This window comes from Clupea harengus, chromosome 13, assembly GCF_900700415.2.
Source record: "Clupea harengus chromosome 13, Ch_v2.0.2, whole genome shotgun sequence".
NCBI classification, from domain to species: Eukaryota; Metazoa; Chordata; class Actinopteri; order Clupeiformes; family Clupeidae; genus Clupea; species Clupea harengus.
Genome location: NC_045164.1, coordinates 26,604,996 through 26,627,495, shown reverse-complemented (window position 1 = coordinate 26,627,495; position 22,500 = coordinate 26,604,996). Strand labels below are relative to the sequence as shown.

The window sequence follows — 22,500 nt, the reverse complement described above, 5'->3', positions numbered from 1 at the left end:
TATGTGTGTGTGTGTCTGTGTGTGTCTCGTGAATGCTACAGACTAAGTGCAGCTTTTCAATGATGGCATGGCACTGCCTGGTTTCCATGGCATTCAAAGCTACCCTTTACAGTGGGCTGGCAGGGTGGCAGCCGTCCAAATGAAGAGAGAAGGGAGGGAGACAAGAGGATTACAGGCGCTGCGTGGCGCTGCGTGGCACTGCCAGCCAGCGCTTGAAGACGACTCAGATCCAAATGTAAAAACACAGGGAGAAGGAGAGGGACTGGTTTGTGGAGGTGAATTGGATACATACATAATAATGTTACAAAGCATCAATAGAGCAGAAGGGTGACACAATGCATCACTGTTGTTTACCCGCAAAAATAGATTAAGTTTCACAAGCAAGAAAGACGCACTCCTTATCAGTGACTGAATGGTGTACTTCCGTCAAACCACAAGGAAGTCCAACCAAAGATGACCTCATACTGTCTGATTTGGCTTAACTATTAAGAACTACAAATGTAGGTTTAAAAATCAAAGATAAAATGTATTGTAATGTTTTGAAGTCAGTTGAAGATCTCTGTGGATTTACATCTTATATAAAGAGAGTACTCAGTGGATTTCAATACAATAATATTGTATGATATAAAAGCACAATAATGCTAAACCATTTTGACTTGCATGCCCCAGCAGCTCCACACATTTCTCTCTCTCTCGTTCTACTTGAGTTAACTCCTACGCCCCAGTCCCACCTTCACAAAAGTACCGTTTTAATATCCAATTAGTCTGTTGTCTTTTTTCTCTCTCCAAATACAACCTGGGCCGTTCCTGACCCCTACGTATCCAGGAAACTATGACAGACCAGCCCATTGTCTGTCGTGACATGGACTCACCTTTAGGAAAAGGATTAGGCTGGACGAGACCCAGGAAAGACTGCACGATCCCCGTCATGAAGCCACTGTTCACATCCAAGCTGGGCAGGGACCCATAGCGGGGCTCCGTCAGAGTGTTTGGGGTCTCTTGTGTTGGACACGACGCCTGACATGTCCCTAGCTGCGGCAGTAACAGCAGCAGTAGTAGTAGTAGCAGTGGCAGCAGCGGTCTAGTTAGGCAACCCCCAAATGCAGGGCTGTGCCCCAACTTCCACTTCTCGGTCCCCATGCTCGTCGCGACGGAGAGACGCACCGACCCCTTCGTCACCTCATGGTCTAGCTTCTGAGACTCAATGGCTGGGAGGAAACAGGAAGGCGGTGTTCAGACAGATGAAATCAACAGTGTCTTAATGTGCCTCACAAAGTTTCACCCACAGAGACAGGATGTCATTGCGTGAAAACATTAGTCAGAACCCACCCACATGGATGTTGTTTGACGGCAACAAAAGGAGAGACGAGAGCAGAAATAGGTTTGAGTGGAATAAAAAAAAAAAGAGAAAAAAAATCATTAAGCCATCCAGCACTAACAAGCAAATGTGATGCCACTGTCCTGTTTACCCAATAAACAGACCTGTCTTGAACATGCACACACTAGTGCCTGTGGACATATCACACACACACACACACACACACACACACACACACACACACACACACACACACACACACACACACACACACACACACACACACACACACACACACACACACACACACACACACACACACACCTGAACACTCCCCTAAAACACACACACACACACACACACACTATGTCGCCTGTGGACATATCACAGCAGAAAAAACATGAACAGCAACATTACCTGATTTTTTTTTCCACCCTTATTGTTGCCACAGGCGTTGAATGACCAAGGTACCGGTGAGCGTGAAGGACACAGTGACCGTGTGTCTGCCGGCTAGGTCTGGACAGGTGTGAGAGAGGTTCACCCAGGGAACACGCTGATAGGCTGCACGGTAAAGTTTGACCTGACTGGGGCCGGACTAATGAGCTGTGGGAAGTTATAGGCAAGGGAGAGGGGGAAGAGAAGAAGGGAGGGAGAAGGGGAGGATCTGGAGGCAGAGAGAAAGAGAGAGAGAGAGAGAGCAGAGCAGAGCAGAGCAGAGAGAATGGGGGAGGATCCAAAAGTAAATATTTCCAGGGGTTGGCTGGCAGTGGAAGGCTGCCACACATACTTTATGAAATCTCTTCTCACATCTAAATCAATCTTGACAGAGACAAGCCACACGACGCTCACTAGACGAGCGCAGCATCCTGGGTGTAACATTTGCCCTTACAAGAGCATTTAAGTAGGTGGGAGCAGAACAAGCAATCACTTACAGAGTGCAAGTACGGCAATCCAGACTATTCTCATTTGTAGTTCCACGTTGGTGGAACGAACTGCCTAGCACTACCAGAGCAGCCCCGTCCCTCTCTACCTTTAAGAAGCTTTTGAAGACCCAACTCTTCAGAGAGCACCTCCCTTCCTAACTTGCACTTCGACAAGTACTTAACTTGCACTTACAGCAGTTACATTCCTTCACTTCTTTTTTTCTATTTCTTATGTAAAGTAGTATTTATTGTTACACTAGGTCTCTATTGCTCGTAGCTTGACTGTTCTCTCCCTTGTACGTCGCTTTGGACAAAATGACTAAATGTAAATGTAAAAGATAAAAAAGGGCTTTTTAAATCTTTTAAATGCTACCCTGGGAGCAATTTAAAATAGCACTGATAAAAACATCCATGGTGTTTGTGTCGTCACAACCATTAGTTTACTCTGGGCTCAAAGCCGAAGAGCCATGCAGAAGAACACCAACACTAAGTTTAGAGATAGATATCTTCAGCCCGAGAGAAGCACAGGTACTGTTATGACTCAGGTCTCCAACACTAAGTTTAGAGATAGATATCTTCAGCCCGAGAGAAGCACAGGTACTGTTATGAATCAGTTCCTCAGCATCCAGCATGTCTGACAGGAACAAACATGTAAAGGCACAACTCTAAAATGTAGGGAGTGCCCTGAACATATCTCACTCTCTATCACACTCACAAACACAAACACACACACACACACACACACACACTCACAAACACACACAGCTTGAGCTGAAGATGCCCCTTGAGGAAAAACTGTCACCAAAGTGAGGGATGCCAGCTTCACTATTGTTTTGGGGTTCAAGAAAATGTACTTGTTACCATGGAAACATATATACTGTAAAGGTCATGACTCCCTATGTGTGAACTGACAGATGTGCCATAGCTTTAACCACAACTTGGTGAATGAATATTTGTATAGGCTGCCAGATAGACTAGATAGGATTGTCAAAATGAGGCACACCACTCAGATTCCTTTAAGTAGGTCAACCCTTGACAGGATCAATTCCTGATCACATGAGAACCCTTGTCTTCTGATGAATTCAAAAGGTCAATCATTAACTGCAGGGCAATGAGAGAACATGAAACATGTTTGTTCTTACCTGTAATCTTTTTTTTTTTTAACTGTGGTGTAAACACAACAAGAGATTTCCAGTAAGAAACGTCGGCAGTAAAGAAGTGAACATACGCAATAAAGGTCCTTTACTGGAGAACAAGTGGGCGGAAGGGATGATCCACATTTCTGAGCCCTATAGTTCCTCTGCGCTCCACTAAGCCTGATTTGCATTGGAAATATTATTCAAACTCTAAACTAAGCTATCTAAGCTGTCTAAACTCCCAAAATACAAATAAATAATCCACCTCACATTGAGGAAACTCTCTAACAAGGATATGGCATATTTACCTGAAGTCACTTTTAATGGCTCTGCTGCAGCAAACAGACCGCAGGGGGAATCCAACCGTCGACGGAGGTCCTGGTGCCGCGACCTTTGATCCCTCAGGCTCCAGACACAAGTCAACAATACGCACAGTACAGGGCACCAGCTAACGCTGAGGCACACTGGCTGCACACTCCCTCCCTGGATCACAGTATTCTACTCACTCAGTGTTCTACTCAAAACATGTTCCGTGTTCTAAAAGTTGTGATTCATTATAACAAGTCATGGACCTTTCATTGTAAACTCCTTTCTAATAGTAAGGAGGGCATTTTTGGTATGTGTCACAAGACCAGTGTAATTAAATGCAAATTATACTTAAATGTAATTACAACAGGGTGTTGATTAATGCATGTGGCCCCTTTTAATATCAAAGACATCATGACATTGACAGCTGTACACTGCAATTGTATTGTATTGTATTTCCAAACACACCTAAAATCTTTCTTCATGAGGTGAGCAGGATTTAGGCACAAGACAACTAAACTAAAAGTTAATCTTTGATTTACTACCCATCTACAAATTGGCAGACAAGTATCTCGACCCTCTTGGAAATAATACGCTTTGTGGATGAATGTATTTGTGGATGGATAATGGATATACTCTAGGAGAAGGTATTACATCTGGCTTTCAACCGGAGTTTAAAATACACCATTAAACATGTGTATCGCTAATTTACCCATTTTCTCTTAGCCTACTTAATGTATAGTTTATTTGCAGTTACAAGTACAAGTGGAGTAGATTTTTAATAGAGTGGTTCTGGGCCACCCGTGACCATGCCTTCAATTTACCTGTGCTGTAAACCAGAGGTTCTCAAAGTGGGGTCCGCGACGCATTGCCTGGGGGTCCGTGAAAAAGTCTGGCAAAGGTTTTTTTTTTTTTTTTTTTTAATTGCAATACAGTATACAAAAAGTAAGTAGCTAGCATAGCATTGGCCGTCGAAATGAATAGCGTAGCTAGCATAGCATTGGCCATTGAAATGAATGGGAGTTGTAATCTGTCATTCTCTCCAGGTCTATAATTCATAGTTTTCAGTCACGTGACTACAATAGGTAGCTGGCGGGCAAAAAGAACAGCGAAACAGCGAAAATGGCGACAAACAGTGGACAACTTCGAGCAGTGCCACCTACTCAACTACGATCGCCATCAACCACAGACAGAGCTGTCAACTCACACGGTTTCGCATGTTTTCACACGCACTCACGCCACACATCCAATTTCTCACGCCAAAAAAAAAATCTGATTTTGGGCCGAGAGTCCAGGGGCGGAGATCCCATTTCATTGTAGGGGGGGACAATACATGGTAAAAGTTCAGAGAGTAATTCCTGGGGGGGGGAGGGGGGACATGAAAAAATTGCTGTCACGAGAGCTAGCATAACTTAGCTGCTAAATACCGAATTCTAATAACATTTACAAACAGAAATTCGACGTCATTTTTAAATTCTCTAAACGGCATTAAATGTACTAACACAAAATATATACTCACAGACAAATAATGTCCAACGTTCAAACGCAAACGAAGGCTCTTCAAGGAGGAATTCAGCAGCATGAACGTCTTTTCCCGTGGTAGATCAGTTCAACGATAAAAAGTAAACTAAACAGCGTCTTCTATCGCATCTACTGTCCACAAGGTGGCAGTGTTTATCTAGCTACAGCTACTAAAGCTAATACATTTAAGCAGAGCATTTCTAACGCTCCTTTGCAACTTGGCTCTGGCTCTATGTTAATCGCTGCTAGACGCTCACTGTTCTTGTGCTCCCACAGCTCATTCACTTTGAAATACTGAAACGAAATCTAAATTATCGTAATAGTGCTTCTTTAACTACTAATAATTGACCATCATTGAGAAAAACGGAACAGAATCTGCCAATCATACAAATCAAACTACTGACAGATAGAGAAGGCAAAATCAAACACCTGCTTTCTATAGTTTTTATAGCAGTAAAATGCACACATTCAAATATACAAATGTTTGTACATATACACAATTTGAAATATGCATGACCAAGACCATGCATGTTTTCTTTGCCCTCAGTCTCATATCTTCGTGTGCTGCATATCAGAAATAGCCAACAGAAAAGCGAATTATTCTGAGACAGCTCCTGTTACCATGGAAACAATAAACGAAGCTAGCTTTAGTATCTACATAGCTACTGCATATCAGAAATGGCTAACAGAAAAGTTTTGTGAAATTAGTTTTTGAAAAGGAAACATATAATTGTCAATTTCAATTTCAATGTCAATTAAATTGTATGTTTCTCAATACAATATTTCAAACTAAATATAGAGAGCAGACTGACTGCCAGTGTCTCACTATTTGATTTGTATGCTATAGAATGTAGAATTGATGTGAAGGCAATCACCAACGATTTCTCACAAATTCAGCCCTTAAGAACATGGGAGCAATCCAATCTGGCTGATTTATGACTGATATTTAGCGTTCTTAAATTCTGTTCAAAGTTAAGAACGAATCCCAGATGAGAAAACTTTCATGATTGCCAGAATTGTCCCAGGAACTTCATAAATGGAGTTTAGAAAAAAAAAATCTTCTTTACATCTTAACTGCGTTCGAGAATGAGGTCAATCTCTTTACATATCGTGTATCATAGCGGCAATGACAGGGGACAGAGGAGGAAACAATCTCACAATCTGACCATGTACTGGGCTGATTGACTGAAACACGGAGCTGCCGGTAGCCCCGACCGTTGAAAACAGCGTGAACCAAACCACTTTGAGGAATAGGGGGATCATGATTTTTCAACACTTAAAAAAACACATTGTTTTACGTTTATAATTAGCACCGCTTGTGTCGTAATGCTTTTAATTAATATTAATATTTTTTTCAATTTTTTTTTTTTCAATGATTGTTGGGGCGGACACGTCCCCCCGCGATCTCCGCCTATGGCCGAGACACGTTCGTTCCTTTTCAAACTCCCCGAGGGCCGAAACACACCAAACGCGTTTTTAAAAACGGGACGCTAGCAAATGCATTGTTTTCTATGGTACGGCGCGCCTTGCGTGTGCGCTTTTTCTCCGGCACGCGTTGCGTCTTTCTAGCGTTTTTTAGATGCGCTTAAAAGTTGAACCATTCTCAACTTTCCAGCGCAAGGCGCGAAGGCGCACCGCTCATCACTGTCACATTCGGCCCAGGCAGGTTGCGCACGCAGCTCCGCTTCCTAGGCGCTGGGAAAAACAGCCTGGTGCCCCTGCGAATGTTTTGCCCGCCGCACTTTGCCAAGGCGTTTTTGAAGCGTCTGCCGTTTTAAAAACGCGTTTGGTGTGTTTCAGCCCCGAGGGTAGCTGGCGCCAAGGAGCGCATCTGCAACCCAGAGCTGCCAACTCACACGGTTTTGCCATGTGACACACGCTTTTGCATGTTTTCACACGCACTCACGCCACACATCCAATTTCTCACGCCAAAAAAAAATATCTGATTTTGGGCCGAGACGCGTTCGTTCCTTTTCAAACTCCCCGAGGGTAGCTGGCGCTAAGGAGCGCATCTGTAACCCTATTCACTGCATAGACATCTTATTTACCTCCATGTTTCTCGGGGTGTTATTTGTGAGAATACAGCCTGATTGGCTTATGCTATGCGGGCTTTGGCCAATGACAGGCTGTCATTGTTCTGACTGAGCTCATATTCAACAGGTCAGCGAATGAGTGTTTTGCATAGCAACTTAACGGAGAGACAAACGCTTGTGAACCGGTTCATAACTTTTACATCGGGCAAAGACCGGTTAATGTCATTTTAATACCGATACGGGACTTCACGCATCGATGTAGTCGTATCTTACACGCTAAAAACGGATATCGATACTTATCGGTTATTTTTTTACAGGTAAACATTATTTAGCTTCTTAACACATTTTACAAAAAAGATAATTTAAAAATCTTTCCTAGATACTGTCAAGTAATGCCAAATGTAATAAAATGACTATCTAAAACTCTTGTGATATTAGTAGTATGATTTTAGAGTAAAAGAGTCCAAAAGAATATAACATTACAAATAGCTATAAACCTATATGGTTTAATTTGGGATGCGATTATGAAGGGGTCCTTGGAAAATGTTCTGCCCTTTTAGGGGTCCCTGGCCCCATAAAGTTTGAGAACCCCTGCTGTAAACAACCCTACAACCCTCTTCCCCCACATTAAAATACTATCCCCAATACTTCCCCTACATTCAGTAGAGTGATAAGCATCACTGGTTAAGCAACTTAGACACCACAAATACTTTACAAGTGAAAATTATTTTTTATTGATACCATACATGAATTATCAATGGCAGAAACTAAGCAAAAATATATATCAAACTGCCCCCCCGATCAGAGGAACAGCGAAGAGGGCAAATCACCATTCGATTTCTGCGGTCACCCTGCTAGTAGCTCCTTAGCATATCCCTTACCTCTACTGCTGTTTATCTGCGGAATTTTGGTTTCATATCAAGAACACAGATAGAGCAAATATTAGTGAAAAAAAGGTTCTGCAAAAAGACTTTTTTTGTTTGTTTTTTTTTTTTGTTTGTTTTTTAATATCTCATTCCACCAGTGCTTTAAAGCGGGTGAGGCTATGCAGTGTAAATGATGTGACATGTTGAGGAAGCGCGGCTCGCAGTGCCCTCTGCTGTCTTTCAGCTCTTAATTCGCTCAGATTACCAAACCAAACACACACCCCCCGGAAGAGCTGCAATCTTTACCCGAGTACTGGGACACTTCCTGCCGACTGAAAAGGAGCTAGAAAATGACGAGACAATTACTACTCAGTTGTTTCCTACTGATGTTATGTCTAACTCATCTGGTGCTTAGTAAATGATCAGGACACACACAAATGTCCCTGTTCGAGGAGTAGCAACATCAAATTCATTCCCAGCAAATATTGACATATTTTACAGAAAGACATACTGAATCCAGAAAGAATACAATGACATGAAGTCAAAAAAATAAATACATTGTACATTGAAGTAAAAACTATAATCTACTTCTGACGTGAATGGTATCTGTACCCTTTACTTTTAATCTTCATACATTTCTTTATTTGACAAAAATGTTATTGTTTTTACATAAGACAGGGATGGTCTTTAGGGTCTTCTAAAGAGGAATACACTGAAGTACAGTTGTACAGAAACTGGCTACTGTCTTAAATATACAAGCACAAATACACAAAATTGAAATTACAAAATGAGAAGGGAAAAAAAAAAAACAATAATAAAAATCCCACACGAATGATTCTCTTGTACAAATTTATCAGAGGGGATATTAAAGGATCTTGCAATCAGCTCCTTGGTCTGCAGCTTTCAAATCTATTTTAGAACTCAGGGGATTGTGGGGTGGGGTCGGGTGGGCAAGATATTACCTTAAGAAACCATTAACTGCAGTGTGGATGGAGAGGGATTTCTTTTCCAACATAAGAAAAACAAGGGGGCTTAAAACGGGATGTACAGGAAAGCACATCCAAGAAATGGTTAGTTTTACACACACACACACACAAAAAAAAATTGTTCGGAGGTATTTGGCCACTGTTCCCCTGTAGATCAATCAGGAAACAAAGTGCTATGGACAATTTGAATCAAGGGGGTCGTCTAAAGAGTGACCCCTTGAACATGTGTGGGAAATAGAACATGCAGGTCATGAGTTACTTCTTTTATAGAGTAAAGCAATGATGTTTAAATGGCGTCTGCTTTTAAAGTCATGATTAAAGGCGCAGTGTGGAGTTTTTGTTGTGTCAAAATGTTCTAGAACGGCTTCAGGACGCATCATTCTAATGCAGTCCTGAAATAAGCGAGTCGTCTCTGAAGCTTACAGCGGTTTCCTGTACAGTCTGAAAATCGTGATTTTTTTTTCAAATCCATTTCTTTAAGATTTCACCATCATTGCACCTAAAAACCAAATTCTAAATCACACAACTGTTGCAAGTCTAGAAATATTCTTCTTTTGACAAAAACAAAAAAAAATCATACTGCACCTTTAAAATAGTCTTTCATGATTTTGTCTGAGAAATCACATACACAGACCATGTAATTACATAATTATTATGGTAATAATGCTACAAAATATTTGACAGTAATAGCTTTTATACACATTTATAGATTTTACTCTCCAGTTCCACGTTTCAGATGTTTTTCGCATGTTTTAATATTAAAGGACTACAAAGAACAGAGTCCACCATTATAAGAAAAATAGATTGAGAAAACAGTGAAGACAGTGCAAAGAATATTCAGGGTGTTTTTTGTTTTGCTTGCTAGTTGGTTTCGTTTTTTAGAAAACTGTTATAAAAAATAAAAAACAAAACCCATGTAAAAGATACAAAAACAAAGAAAAAAAAACCACTTCTGCTGAGTCAGGGACTTGTTTGTTTGTGTTGTCAGTTCAAATCTGCTCAGGGTGAACGAGCCCCAAACTCCAGTACCTCAATCTCAATGCTTTGAGCTTTTTTTTTTTTTTTTTAATATCGGTTTGTTTTCAGATTTAAGGTAGTGGTTCTCAACTCCGGTCCTCAAGCTCCGGCCCTGTACAGGTTTTTGTTCCAACCAGGTCCTACAAAACAAATCATTGAGTTTTTAAAAAAAAAAAAAAGCTGAGTGTTTGTTTTATTTTTTTCCCCCTCTCTTTTTTTTTGATCTGAAGTGCACACAATACTTTTTGTCTCTATTAAAAGCGATTTAAATAAAATATATAATCCTTCATTGTGGAGTGAGCACAACAGAACCCAGAGTGCCCATGTCAGGCAGATTGCACACAAGAGACCCGAGGTTGGAACAAGAACCCACAGACACAGCGGCCTTTGCTAACACTGCTTAGTCAGAGACCCGGACCGGACCGGACCGGACTGGACCCAGCCATTGTATGCAGCAATGGGAAATCAAAACACACCCACCCACAAAAAATAAAATAAAAAAAAGAATAAAAAAACAAAACAACACACTCAAAAGCACCCACACACACTTCATCTGTTTGACCAAGAGGGAGTGTGCTGTTGCTGTGCTGAGGAGGGAGAGCTGAGGTTGCACTTTTGCTCTATAAAACACCCAAACGCACATCTCAGAAAGCTTGTTAATGGAACCTCCATCACTAGGGACTCTTCAGAACAGTGAGCAATGACCTTGAGGGCCGGTTTTGAGGACTTTTCTGTCGTGTATTCTGTCGTGTTATGATTCTACACACACACACACGCGCACACACACCACACATGCACACACACACACACACGCTTACACACAATATATGAATGTGTCAACTGTCCTTTAGTAGTGACCACCTCCCTGGCTTCCAATTCTCCCCCTTGTTTTCACCTTCACTTGCCCCCCCCCCCCACCTCAACCCGCCCCCCTCCCCCCTCCGAACCCCACCGCCACACGAGTGCAGTAGTCTACTGGGAGGACTGGGAGGTGGGGTTGTCGCTCTTGCTCTCCTGGCTGGAAGGAGCTTTGCTGTTCCAGGGGCTGTTGGCGCCCAGGGCGGGGGAGTTGTTGAAACTGTCCTCGTCGTCGATGCCATTGGCCGCATCAAACTGCGTGTTCTCCAGCCGCGTGATCAGACGCTCGTCCTCGTCCCCGAACTCCCCGCCCATCAGCGTGGGCTCGCCCACCACCATCACATCCTGCAGAGGACAGGAAGGGCCGCAAACATTATCCCCGCTACCGGGGTGGGGTGGGATGGGGTGGACAGCTCCCCCCCCCAGAGAAGACCTTAGCAGAGGGCCACTGCTGAGCGAGAGAGGGGCCTGGAATGCTCAAAAAGCTCTGGAGTTACCATGGAGCCCATTGACGCCCATTGGTGTGGATTTCTTACAGGATTTCCACACCTGTCCGTCCTCTTTTTACTGGACCAGTTCCAAGCTTTTAACGTGTATCTTCATACAACAGTACTGCAGATGTAACCGCAGGAGCCCTTATTCTATGCCGAGTTACTCTATACAGCTTTTCCAGTAAATCAAAAATACCCCCAAAAAAGGTAAACAACAATCACTCGCTTATCTCAGGACTGCCCAGTGCAGGCCCGACTCAGCCCTGACCCTGAACGACTGCCAGACGGTCAGTGAAGCGCCCGACACCCGGGGATCAAGAACAGTCATCCTAGGAAGCCATTACGGCTCCACGGATGGTGTCAGAAGCTGCTAGGCTGGGGGGCACGGACGTCTGGCAGGCTTCCAGGAGCACGGCTCAGTGGGCCTGCCCTAGTGACCAGGCCGGCGGTGGGCATCCCTGATCCTTGAGTGCAGCACGGGTTCAATTCCACCTCGGGTCTCAGTCATTGGTCAATTCGCCTGTCAATCATCGCCAAACCAAGCATGTGTAAACCCACAGACTCGCGGTCCTTAAGGACCAGGGACTGCCCATCACTGGATCATGTCCTGGTGTCTTAATTTTTTCGTTTTTTTTTTTTTTAAATTTATTTTAACATGGGGCTTACCTCGAATTCAGTTCAGATTCACCAATCCCATGCTTCCAGTAGCTCACACGGGCACACACACACACACTCACTTAAAACTAGGCAAACAGGTCCCTCCCAGCAACCCTTCCACCCCTACCACACCACCCCCCCATCCCATCCCAACCCCAGACATGCACCCTGTGATTCAAAAGAAGGTGAGGATCAAAATGTGATGCTTACAGGTACCTGGCTGGAGAGACCAAAGCTGCTGGCGGGGCTTTTTTTCTTGCTGTTGTTGTTATTGTTGTTGCCGCCGCCCGTGCTCATGGTGCTACCACCTGACATCTTGCGTTTTCGTCGCTTATTGGGCGCTTGTCTGGCTGGCTCGGCTGGGGAGGGGGGGTTTAGAGAAAAGACGCCTCGTGTCACATGGCACGTCACATCTCAAACCAAACCAATACTCAATTTCCGCAGTATCAATTCTATCTGACTCAACACACACACACACACACACACACACAAACAAACCCATGCACACACAGACACACAGCTCCCTTACACACCTGCCTCCCCTCAGTCTTTGTGTTGTTTGAAACATAACTATACAAATGTAACCACAGTTACAAATAATAAGTATTGGCCATTTACGCCAACAGCTACAGTGTTGTGAACAGAACCACACAAAAGTACATTACGAAAGGTGGGAAATCTTAGCATCTTAGCAACACTACTTGTTGTGGGCCGTATTCGCTGTAAAGGTGAGCTGGGCGGACATCGTAAGCCCTTTACCTGGTGGAGCCACCATCCGCTGCCACTTCTGGAACAGGCAGGTCTTGAGGCAGTCTCGGGGACTGAGGCTGTAAGTCTTATGCCTGGACATGAGCTCTTGCATGGGCTCCAGGATCACACAGAGCTGGGGGGAGGGCGGGGAGAGAGAGAGAGCAACACATGTAAATTCGATAGAACCTACTTTATGAAGCAACCCATGGCATTCGACCAAGTTAACATAAATAACAACAACATCATCATCAAATCTTCTGAAACCTAAAACTTATTTAGAAAAACCACAGCCATATAGCCCCCACTCTCTACATTCTGCACAAACACCACCACCACACACACAGTTTAGGTAATGTTACTACTGTGGAACTGGTCTGGACCAGTCAATAGGTCAGTAAACCTACAACGGACCAAATTAAAAACCACATTTGGAGATTCAAAACCACATTTACCCACAAATATTCCTTTACCTGTAGAGCAAGTTCACAGCATTTTACAAGAAAACATGGAATTCAACAGGGGTACTGGGCAACACAGGACTATCTTCTAAACATGTACAAGCAGACACTTACTCGGAGGTAGTTTAATGTGGAGTTGGAGAGACCGCATCGTGTGATGTTTTTTGACAGCTGCTCCAGCATCTGAGGATCCTGAGCCTGAGACAAAAAGAGAGTCATGATTACGTCACTACAGCATGTGCTTCTTTTATAATAATAATAATAATAATAATTCATTTTATTTGTAACGCACTCTTCATTCAGAAGAATCTCAGAGTGCCAAATGTAGAATTAGTTTCATGTAGAAATAACCCTCATGCTGAACAGGTACTGATTAGGCAAAGATTATAAAAGCATGTATTTGAAACGCTAGTTCTGATCAAATATGGCTAGGTACAACAAAAAAACAAATAACCGCAGAATTGTAATTATCTTATTAGTTGCTTTTTATGTCTTCATGTTAAAGCAGTCATTCTCCAAATGAGACCTGCATCAGTAGCACCTTTCTCCGCTGGATAAGTAATGAGGAAAAACTCAATGAAACCGGCAAACCTCTCAACAACAGTAAGAGACCCTTACATGCATGGCCAGGATGCTGCGGGGTACCACCTCACGATGCTGCCGTATGCTGAAGTGCCACGTCTTGATCCTCATCATGTCGTCAAACATGAACTCCAGGTACAGGCGGCCCTCCACATAAACCTGCACGGTAGGTGGACAGAATTTAGATCACAAAACTAAACTTGTCTTCTATCAAAACAAACCAGGTATAAAACAAGTTCAATTTGAGACTTTTTTTTCAATCAAAGACCTTTTTAATACCACTTTAAATGATTTAAGATTTCACTTGCAATGGAAATACACACCAAAAGTGACACTATACTCCAAGTGAACACATTTTTGTTTATCAATCCATTTTATGCAGTTATGAGAGCCATCTATTGGTGTATTCTTGTATATTCTGTTACAGTCGGTGGGCACGTGTGGTTTGAAGACTAATGGGCAATGAACGCAGTATTATAACAGGGAAATTGCACCCGTTAAACAGAGTTGTTAGTGATCCAAACCAGCTGCCCTGGCTTTCTTAATGTTTCTGTCATAGTATTAGCACTACACACGTTCTGCAATAGGATGATTATATATATATATATATATATATATATATATATATATTATATCCTAACTAAGGGTGTAACTACACATGTATAGAGGGTTATGCAACAGACAAAACCAACAGGGAAGGGGCATATTATGTATACTGTCATTGTTTGTGTTGGTCATTCCTTTATTTCCTGTTGTTATGGTTGAATGGTTCTTTATTACGCCATAAAGTTCAAATTCAAGGTTGCTCACTGACTGAGATCATTAACCATTATTTAACTACACAGTTGAATTCGCTTCAATATTGCTTTAAAAAGAATAGAGCTAACCTTTTACTGTCTCGGGTGCTTCAAACCTACTGTTATTGCTGAAAGTGAATTTAAGGCATTTTAAGACTTTTTGGGGACCTGCAGCCACTTAGTATTGGGATTAATCATTTATTTAAATGATTGCCCAAGCCTATGTTCATAGTATCAATTTAATCAACAGAATTACATTAAAGTGGTCTTGTCTTGTCTTATTTGAGGGCAATGGTGATGCAATACCTGCGTAAACATGGGCTTTCCATTTTGTGTCACCATGGTGCACTGATCGCAATCCAGAGACACGAAGTTGTTGTGAAAGGACTCCTTGGGATGCTTCAGGACATAAAAGAGCTCTGTGGCTCCCCCTTCAAAGATACTCCGGAAGTATCTGGGAATCAATGTCCGACCAATAGCTGTTGGAGAAAAAGAATACGTTGTTTTCCCTTTTCTCAACCAGTACAGTTAGCTAAAATGTGTCGTTAGTTCTTCTAACTTTTTTTAACAGAAATCCTGATCAATGGTTAATATTCTTAATAAACGCCACAAAAGAGAGCCAATAAAACAATAAATAAAACGAGTTAAATCTTACTATATCGTTTGGGCCCATCTTCCAGACAGAACGTAATGGTGAGCATGGCATCATCCTCAAAGAACTCTGTGGTGAAGGCATCCCACCATAGGTTGTCACAGTCCTGTGGATTCAAAACAGACGCCGAGTTAATGCATGAAAACTAGTGTAGAGCCCTTACCTGGTTACGTCATATCGGTAAGGTGTCAATTATCGGACGGCGTGTGTTATCGGCAAATGTTCGCGTTGTCATGTTAGTCCATTATTAAACTGAGCATATCGATTGTTGGTCCATTATTAAACTTAGCATTTTGATTGTTTAACAGAATGGCCGATGTTTGACACTGTCCGATAACTGACACAGCTACGCTGGGCTCTCCCAGTGAACTTGAATCTCATTATTTGATTACCAAATGAGAACCTATCTGTTTAACCAGTGACAACATAACATACTGTCTGTGTCTCGTGAGTGAGTTAGAAGGTGTAACATTAGCACTTCAAAGTACTAGGCTTTGTACCCTCGCATCTTTTCTAACAACAACAACAACAATGGCTTCTTCAAACAATGATCTCACCTCCGTCCAGTTCTGTAGTCGCTTGTTAAGCTCAAATATTCTGTAGTCTGTCTGGTTCCCATACGGTGTGTGTCTCCTACGGAAAAAAAAAAAACACAGATCAAACCGTTTATTAGTAAACCAGGATAAACAGGCCGTCTGGTTAGTTTGCTACTCTATGAAAACAGATCACCATGCAACAAAGATCTACCTACCCTATTCCCGGCTCCAAGTATGTAGGAGGGTACATTGGCGTGGGGCTGCAAAGCCACAAACATGCAGTTAAATCTGATGCAATTTCTACACAATTTCTAACACAAGCACTCTGTAGAAAAGGGCATATCTAAGATATATCTGCTGAAGGCTAATAAAACTATCTTAGAGGAAAGGAATAAGCTGATAGATAGATAGATAGATTTCTAGTGCAAGCGTTGTGTGCGCGGTGTGCAGACGTACCCCACGTCTCGGTCCAGCATTGTGCCTGGATGGAAGGGGGGGAAGGCGCTACCGTTCGGGGGCTCCTTTGGGGAGTACAGCTTGAAATTTTTAGAGGAGCAGCCTGCGGAGACAAGAAAGGAAACAGGTTGTAGCAACAGCTGACAATGCACCTTGGCTCTGAATAAGATGGTATATACTACATATACTTTATAGGCAATTAAATACTCTCGGGACTATTTATTTTTTTTATTCTCCCTTGTTTTATTTTGTGGGGTTGCCTGTTTGTTTGTCTCAGTGTTATTCCCTTATTTTTATTTTCCTTTTTTGTTTTGCCGTGTCTTGAGTGTTGAGTGTACTGTCTTTGTGTTTGAAAGCTCAATAAAAGATACATTGACTTAAAAAAAAGAAGAAGAAGAATGGAACAGTTACTGGGCACCTGCGACGTGACCAGAAATCCACATGGCTTTAAAACATTCCACAGATTGCTCATGAGAGCCAGTCAAAATTCCAGAGGACAATGTCACTGTGCCCATCGTGGCCAGCTTCTTCACGTTAACGTCACGTTTTTTGCAAGGTACTGACAAAATTGCATTTCTGAATGTGTTGTTTTGCATTTGATAATCAAAAGCGGGGAGGTTTTCTTTCGATAAACAAGGGCTACCAAATATGCATGAATCACAACTAGTCAATGCAAAGAAAAACACTACAACATAATGTTCCCTGAAAGCAAACAGCGTGTGATGACTCGTACACTGTTATTGAGAGCCATCTCCCCACCCCTGACAAATAGTCATTCCTGTCCCTGCCCAAGAGGGAGGGACCACGTGATCCCGTGCTGCACAGCCTCCATCTCCTTCCTTTCTGTGTGTGTGTGTGTGTGTGTGTGTGTGTGTGTGTGTGTGTGTGTGTGTGTGTGTGTGTGTGTGCGCGCGTGTCACCCAACCCCCACTCCCTCTCCCTCTCGCTCGCTCAGCCAGCTAGTTAACCCTTTCTGTTCCAGCTGCGGCACCACTATATAACGGTGGAGGCAGGGTGAGAGGAACCATTTTGCAACCCACGCTCCATACTCTTCCTTCCTATAGATTTGACACGGAATGAGACGACACTCACAAACAAAAATGCCTTCGGCCCGGCTGAGCTTATCGGTTTTGCCTGTGAAATGGCACCCATTAGTGGCTGTGGGCAGGGTTCATTAGCAGCTGGAAAGGGGGAGTGAGGCCGTAAACGAGCCCTCCGTGCCCTCCTTCCGGTCTAATGCACAGCTGTGTGTAAATGCCGAAGCCCATTAAAAAAAAGCCCTCAGATCCCCAAGAGGAGACCTTGTGCTGCCGGAGAGGGTTATTACTATCATTATGATTTCCTCAGGAGATGAGTGTGTGTGTGTGTGTGGGAGAGAGAGAGAGAGAGAGAGACTCCCATTTAAAGGGGATTGCCATTATGAAAACAGGAGGCTGCACACAAGTCTGCAGCCTGACAGCAAGAGTTGTTTTCACCTCCCATCCAATTATGACCGAGGCAGGTTGACGCTCACTATGGAGACAGATGCACCTCCTAGCTCCCAACCCCCACTCCCCTTTTACATTCATATAAACCCGGTGTTTATAAGCCCGTCGTTGTTTAACTGCACCCAAAGAATCTGTCCATCCCTGAACAAAAACTACAGGATTAAACTACTACTTAAAAAGAACTAGACAGCAGCAGCAGCAAAGGCAACTAGTTATTCTTGAGCCACCCAAGAGCTGCATCAACTGCACCATTGGTGCTGGCTTCATGGCACTTTATAAATTGCCTATCTGATAAAGCACCACTGCAGTGTAAACCTGTAAGGACCTAAAGTGTTTTTCCTACCCATATTCAAACCCAGGGAGACACAAACATAAATAAATAAATACGTGGTGACTACCTTCCATTTACAGAGTTCTCAATAATTAGGTTACATCATTTTTTTTTTTTCAGTTTAATTCAGTTTCACAACTGTTCATGACGTTTAACTGTAATATTTACTTTATGAGGTAGCCAAATGCTGACTGGCAGTTTACCACACTTACACAGATCAAAGAGACTTTAGGCCTTCACAGCATCATAAAGGATGCATCATAAGCATCATAAAGGAAAACACAAGGGTAGTTAGAGTTAATGATGGTGGTGTACCCGTTAACGTTATTGTTAGTAGCCTATTCATCACGTCAAAGAGTATTGCAGTTGCAAGGCTTCATAAGTCAGTAAAATAGCACCTGCCTCCATATTTGCGCAAAGTCGCGTGCATTTTTCCCTAAGAATGCACCAGTTTCAACAGCAAGAAATACCACACACAATGACATGGCAGGATATTGAACGAAAAGCGATAAAGGGGTCGCTCGGGTTTTCCAACTAAGTTACATCGCATTTGAAATTCTGCAATATATATTTACCTACCGACTAATTTCATATATTTTCCCAACGTCTTGTGAAACCCAAGACAACACAAACTGTATGAACCGAACAGCCCGTGAATGGGTAGCTACCACAATGTCCGTCGTCAACAAAAACATGGCTAACTTGGCTACCATAAGCATTAGCTTGTAAGCTAATGTGCTATCTTTACAATCTAGCTGGAACTACCAACGCAGCAAGTAATTGCTAAATGCGTATCTATTAAAGGGGTACAATAAACGTATATCTAACTTTAAAGCAGAAAATAACGTTAATGCAATCTTAAAATTGGAGCTGTTCGACGATGAAATCCTCAGGTTAGCTGGACCTATTTGGCTTTGCTGACAGCTAACGTTAACAGTAAGCCTGCTAGCTACAGTTAGCTTCAAGATATCAGCTAGCTTGCATAGTCAGTCGGGCCCGTGTCAACAGTTTCTTGCTATGTTTTGTTGAGTAGAGAAAACTTTGAATTCGAAGTTAAATCAATTTGATACATTTCTAGTATTCATAACATGAACAGTATCCGCACTTACCTGCAAGAAAGTCTGGGCAGAAAATGCTCCTCTATTCTAACGTTAGCTACTCTCGTCAGCTAACCTTACAGTTAGCTGGCTAGAAATTCCGTTCACCGTCCCAGTCGAGAAAGAAAAAAAAATCCCTCTAAATAGAGAACATTTGGTACGCTACATAAGAAACGAGAAGCGATGCGTTCCAGCCAAATGCTGCACTATGATTAGTTTGCAGTCACTGATAAAATGACTTGTATACGGTTAATCGGAGGTAAAGGACCCCGAACAAGCCTTTGTTCCTGGCCAGGCTTGAACAATAGCTGAAGCCCTCCTCTCTAGATCCGCGCTTCCCCCAACATGCACTCCCCTTTCTGCCTGCACATAAGCCCATTCGCATTAACCAGAGTGAAACCCCCAGCAGTGTTCAACATCACTGCAGAGTTACCCTCCCCCCTCAGGTCAAACCTCAGGCCTACGATTCTTGGTAGCCTACATAAATATTACGTTACAATTCTACATGGGGGTTTATGCTAAGGCAATCCCCATCCCCTTATCGTATCTCGACCACGCTTAAAACCAATATGTGGTGACAAAAAAATATCTTATTCTATTTTTAATGACACAAAAAAATTAATTATAAAAAAATTGGCCTCTACTATCCGTTCTCGCAGCAAAGACTGAAGATGTGTCTCTGTATTCTTCCCATTTAGCAAAACAACACTTTTCAAGCCAAATGGTCCAGGCAGCATTCAGTATCAACTCTAAATGGTTCGTCGCATGAAAGGGGTGTTTGTCACAAGTGGAAGGGGCTCTGTAGATGTACACCACTGGATCAACTGAGGAGAGGTCTACTCAATTTAGGAGATGAAAATTATTTCATATCAACAACCGGCATTACTAGTTAACTCTCAGCACCTGCTTTATAGATGGGAAATCCACACATCTTATAACATAAAACAGAACACAGCAGATAATTCAATGACTGTCTGACCGCACATGAATGGTTCAAAAAGAAAACATTTGTCTGGCCTTTGTTGTCTGCCAATAAGTACCTACAACTCACACTGGTATTACATAGGTAAACTACTCACACTGGTATTACATAGGTAAACTACTCACACTGCTATTACATAGGTAAACTAGTAACTACCAAAAGTTGAGGAGAGAAAGGGCCTTTGCCAAACCACCAAAACACTACCACATATCTCCTCATATACAAAGAAAGAAACAGGCCTTTTTTAGGATTTTTATTAGAAAAATCTTGTTACGAAATAACACTGCACTTTAACACATGCATCAGAAAAAATGTCATACAAATGTATCTTTCACCACACCTGTGCTGTCCTCGGTAGGTAATTTAGAAATGTCTGCAGCAGTGATTATTCAAACTCTTCTCTCAGATGAATCAAGGCCCTTGTCTCCCTGAATAGCCTCTCTGGTGGATAATGTGATGGCCTGTCCCCATCGCAGACTGATTATAAGCCACTGGAGAATTAAGCCCTGTGGGCACATCTCACTGAGTTATAGTTCCTTTCTCTACTTAGGATATCTGGAGAAAGCAATTTGGCGCCTCTCTCACCTGACTACAAAAAAAAAATGATAATCTGGAGAGAAATCATTCAGGTAGTGACCTCTGCATGGGATATTTTGCAATATAGTTTAATGGAAAGTCTTGGACTGGGTCATCATCTGGTGAAATTGACTGGACTTTAGCATAAGTAGCATCTCAGACTACAACATACATCTATACATTCTCAAAACCAAAAAACGGCAAGAAAAGAAAAACCTTAAACTGTCTTATTCTCTCATCGGTATAGTAACACTGAGTGTTGACCCTCCGTCGCTGCCATACTGCCAATCACAGAGCCAGAAACAGAGAGCCCAGTCACGGCATGATCAAGAGCACAGGGGTTCCTGGGAGGTGGCCCATCCGGACCCAGACTGCCTAATTCCAAACTGGCTGTTTGTCACATGTGAGGAGCATGTGACGGGTCATGCCGCCTCTCCTTAGGGAGCAGCATGCTGGCATGAGACAGCATCCCCATCTACTGGCCTTAGATCTAACTCCAGGCTTACTGATAAGGCTCTGCTGATACCTGCTGCCATCTATGTGCAGTAACCTGATCCATCTTGAGCACGCTTGAATGTATGTGCATAATGCAGAATCTGGGCTTTTGACAAAACAAAATGACCTCAATTAGGGACAAAAAAGCATTTCCACTGCTACTGTAAATCAGAATATTTATTGGATCTTCCTTTTTTTTTAATCCTTCAGCAACAACTAATTAGTGGAGGGAACAAAACATGCTATACCTACATATCTACACACTGAGGTGCAACAACAAAAAGAGTAATTTAATTGATTATTTTTCATATTTTTTTTAATGCATGCTGCTATAGCATAATTTCACTGCAGTTAAAGGTTGCTGAGGTTGATCATTTCTAACGTCTGAGTACTGGGCCTTGTTTTATTACTGGTGTCCGTAAGCTGCTCTAAGAGATAGTCTTCACTGAAATCTCTCAGAAAATGTGTCATGGTGTCCTACGTGCATGTGCCTCCGCACAACCCCCATCTACCAGATGGGGCCATTGCATAACGCATTTGTCATTCAAGCAAAAGCCTGTGCGTCAGTTATTTAGCTGAAGTCTGCCTTCCCCATATGATAACCAGTGTGCGTTGGCTTGCCTGAAGTCTGCCTTCCCCATATGATAACCAGTGTGTGTTGGCAAATTTCAAAGAGTGAAATTGCAATTCACACCTCCCTGAAAACAACTCTGAATGTCACCCATCCAACCGTGTGGATTGTGTTTCCAAGGTTAAAATCCTCCAGCGTGGAAAAACTTGACTGACTGGCCCCCCGCGGGGTGAAGCCAAGCAACTGTGCAGAGCTGTGCTGTGCTCCGCTCCGCTCGGCCACACGCATGCCCATCAGTGACCCAATCTTCCTACCCGATGATAAGTCTGCCTGCCTGCCTCTCCTAGCTCCAGGGGCTCTCTGATAGCCTGCCTATCCCCAGCCCAGACATTGGTTGGAGGGGCCCCATCGCAGCTCCACTCACGCAGGCCGCTCCCAGCTGCACGGCTGGCGGAGCGCGATAATGCACAAGCGACAGCCGCCGCATGTGTGACAGCCATACCAACTACTGTTAAGGAGCCGGTGGCAGAGAGGAGAGCACATTTCCAATCACCCTGGATCATTTCCTGCCACCGCGGGCCCTCGTTCCATCCACATTATGCACGGCGAGATCATCCC

General features: G+C 42.9%; 2 protein-coding genes across 9 annotated transcripts in view; both read right to left on the bottom strand.

Moving 5' to 3' along the window:
• prom2 (prominin 2) overlaps window positions 1–1,978 on the bottom strand; it is a 22,371-nt gene extending 20,393 nt beyond the window's left edge. The window contains exons 1-2 of one of the 2 annotated variants that reach the window (XM_031579384.2): window positions 1,736–1,978; window positions 873–1,208 (exon numbers count right to left, since the gene is read on the bottom strand). In XM_031579384.2, coding sequence (XP_031435244.1) covers window positions 873–1,140 — 268 coding nt within the window. In that variant the 5' untranslated portion in view covers window positions 1,141–1,208; window positions 1,736–1,978. Of the gene's footprint in view, window positions 1–872; window positions 1,209–1,329; window positions 1,372–1,735 lie in introns of those variants that run through there. The other variant, XM_042709641.1, reaches the window with a different exon arrangement.
• Window positions 1,979–7,947: 5,969 nt separating this feature from the next.
• ldb1a (LIM domain binding 1a) overlaps window positions 7,948–22,500 on the bottom strand; it is a 25,201-nt gene continuing 10,648 nt past the window's right edge. Inside the window, exons 1-11 of one of the 7 annotated variants that reach the window (XM_012827579.3) lie at window positions 19,271–21,468; window positions 16,344–16,446; window positions 16,103–16,147; window positions 15,909–15,984; window positions 15,355–15,457; window positions 15,006–15,178; window positions 13,939–14,061; window positions 13,435–13,518; window positions 12,872–12,995; window positions 12,323–12,471; window positions 7,948–11,309 (exon numbers count right to left, since the gene is read on the bottom strand). In XM_012827579.3, coding sequence (XP_012683033.1) covers window positions 11,079–11,309; window positions 12,323–12,471; window positions 12,872–12,995; window positions 13,435–13,518; window positions 13,939–14,061; window positions 15,006–15,178; window positions 15,355–15,457; window positions 15,909–15,984; window positions 16,103–16,147; window positions 16,344–16,363 — 1,128 coding nt within the window. In that variant the 5' untranslated portion in view covers window positions 16,364–16,446; window positions 19,271–21,468 and the 3' untranslated portion in view covers window positions 7,948–11,078. Of the gene's footprint in view, window positions 11,310–12,322; window positions 12,472–12,871; window positions 12,996–13,434; window positions 13,519–13,938; window positions 14,062–15,005; window positions 15,179–15,354; window positions 15,458–15,908; window positions 15,985–16,102; window positions 16,148–16,343; window positions 16,447–19,270; window positions 21,472–22,500 lie in introns of those variants that run through there. The other 6 variants (XM_012827575.3, XM_031579385.2, XM_031579387.2 and 3 more) reach the window with 6 other exon arrangements.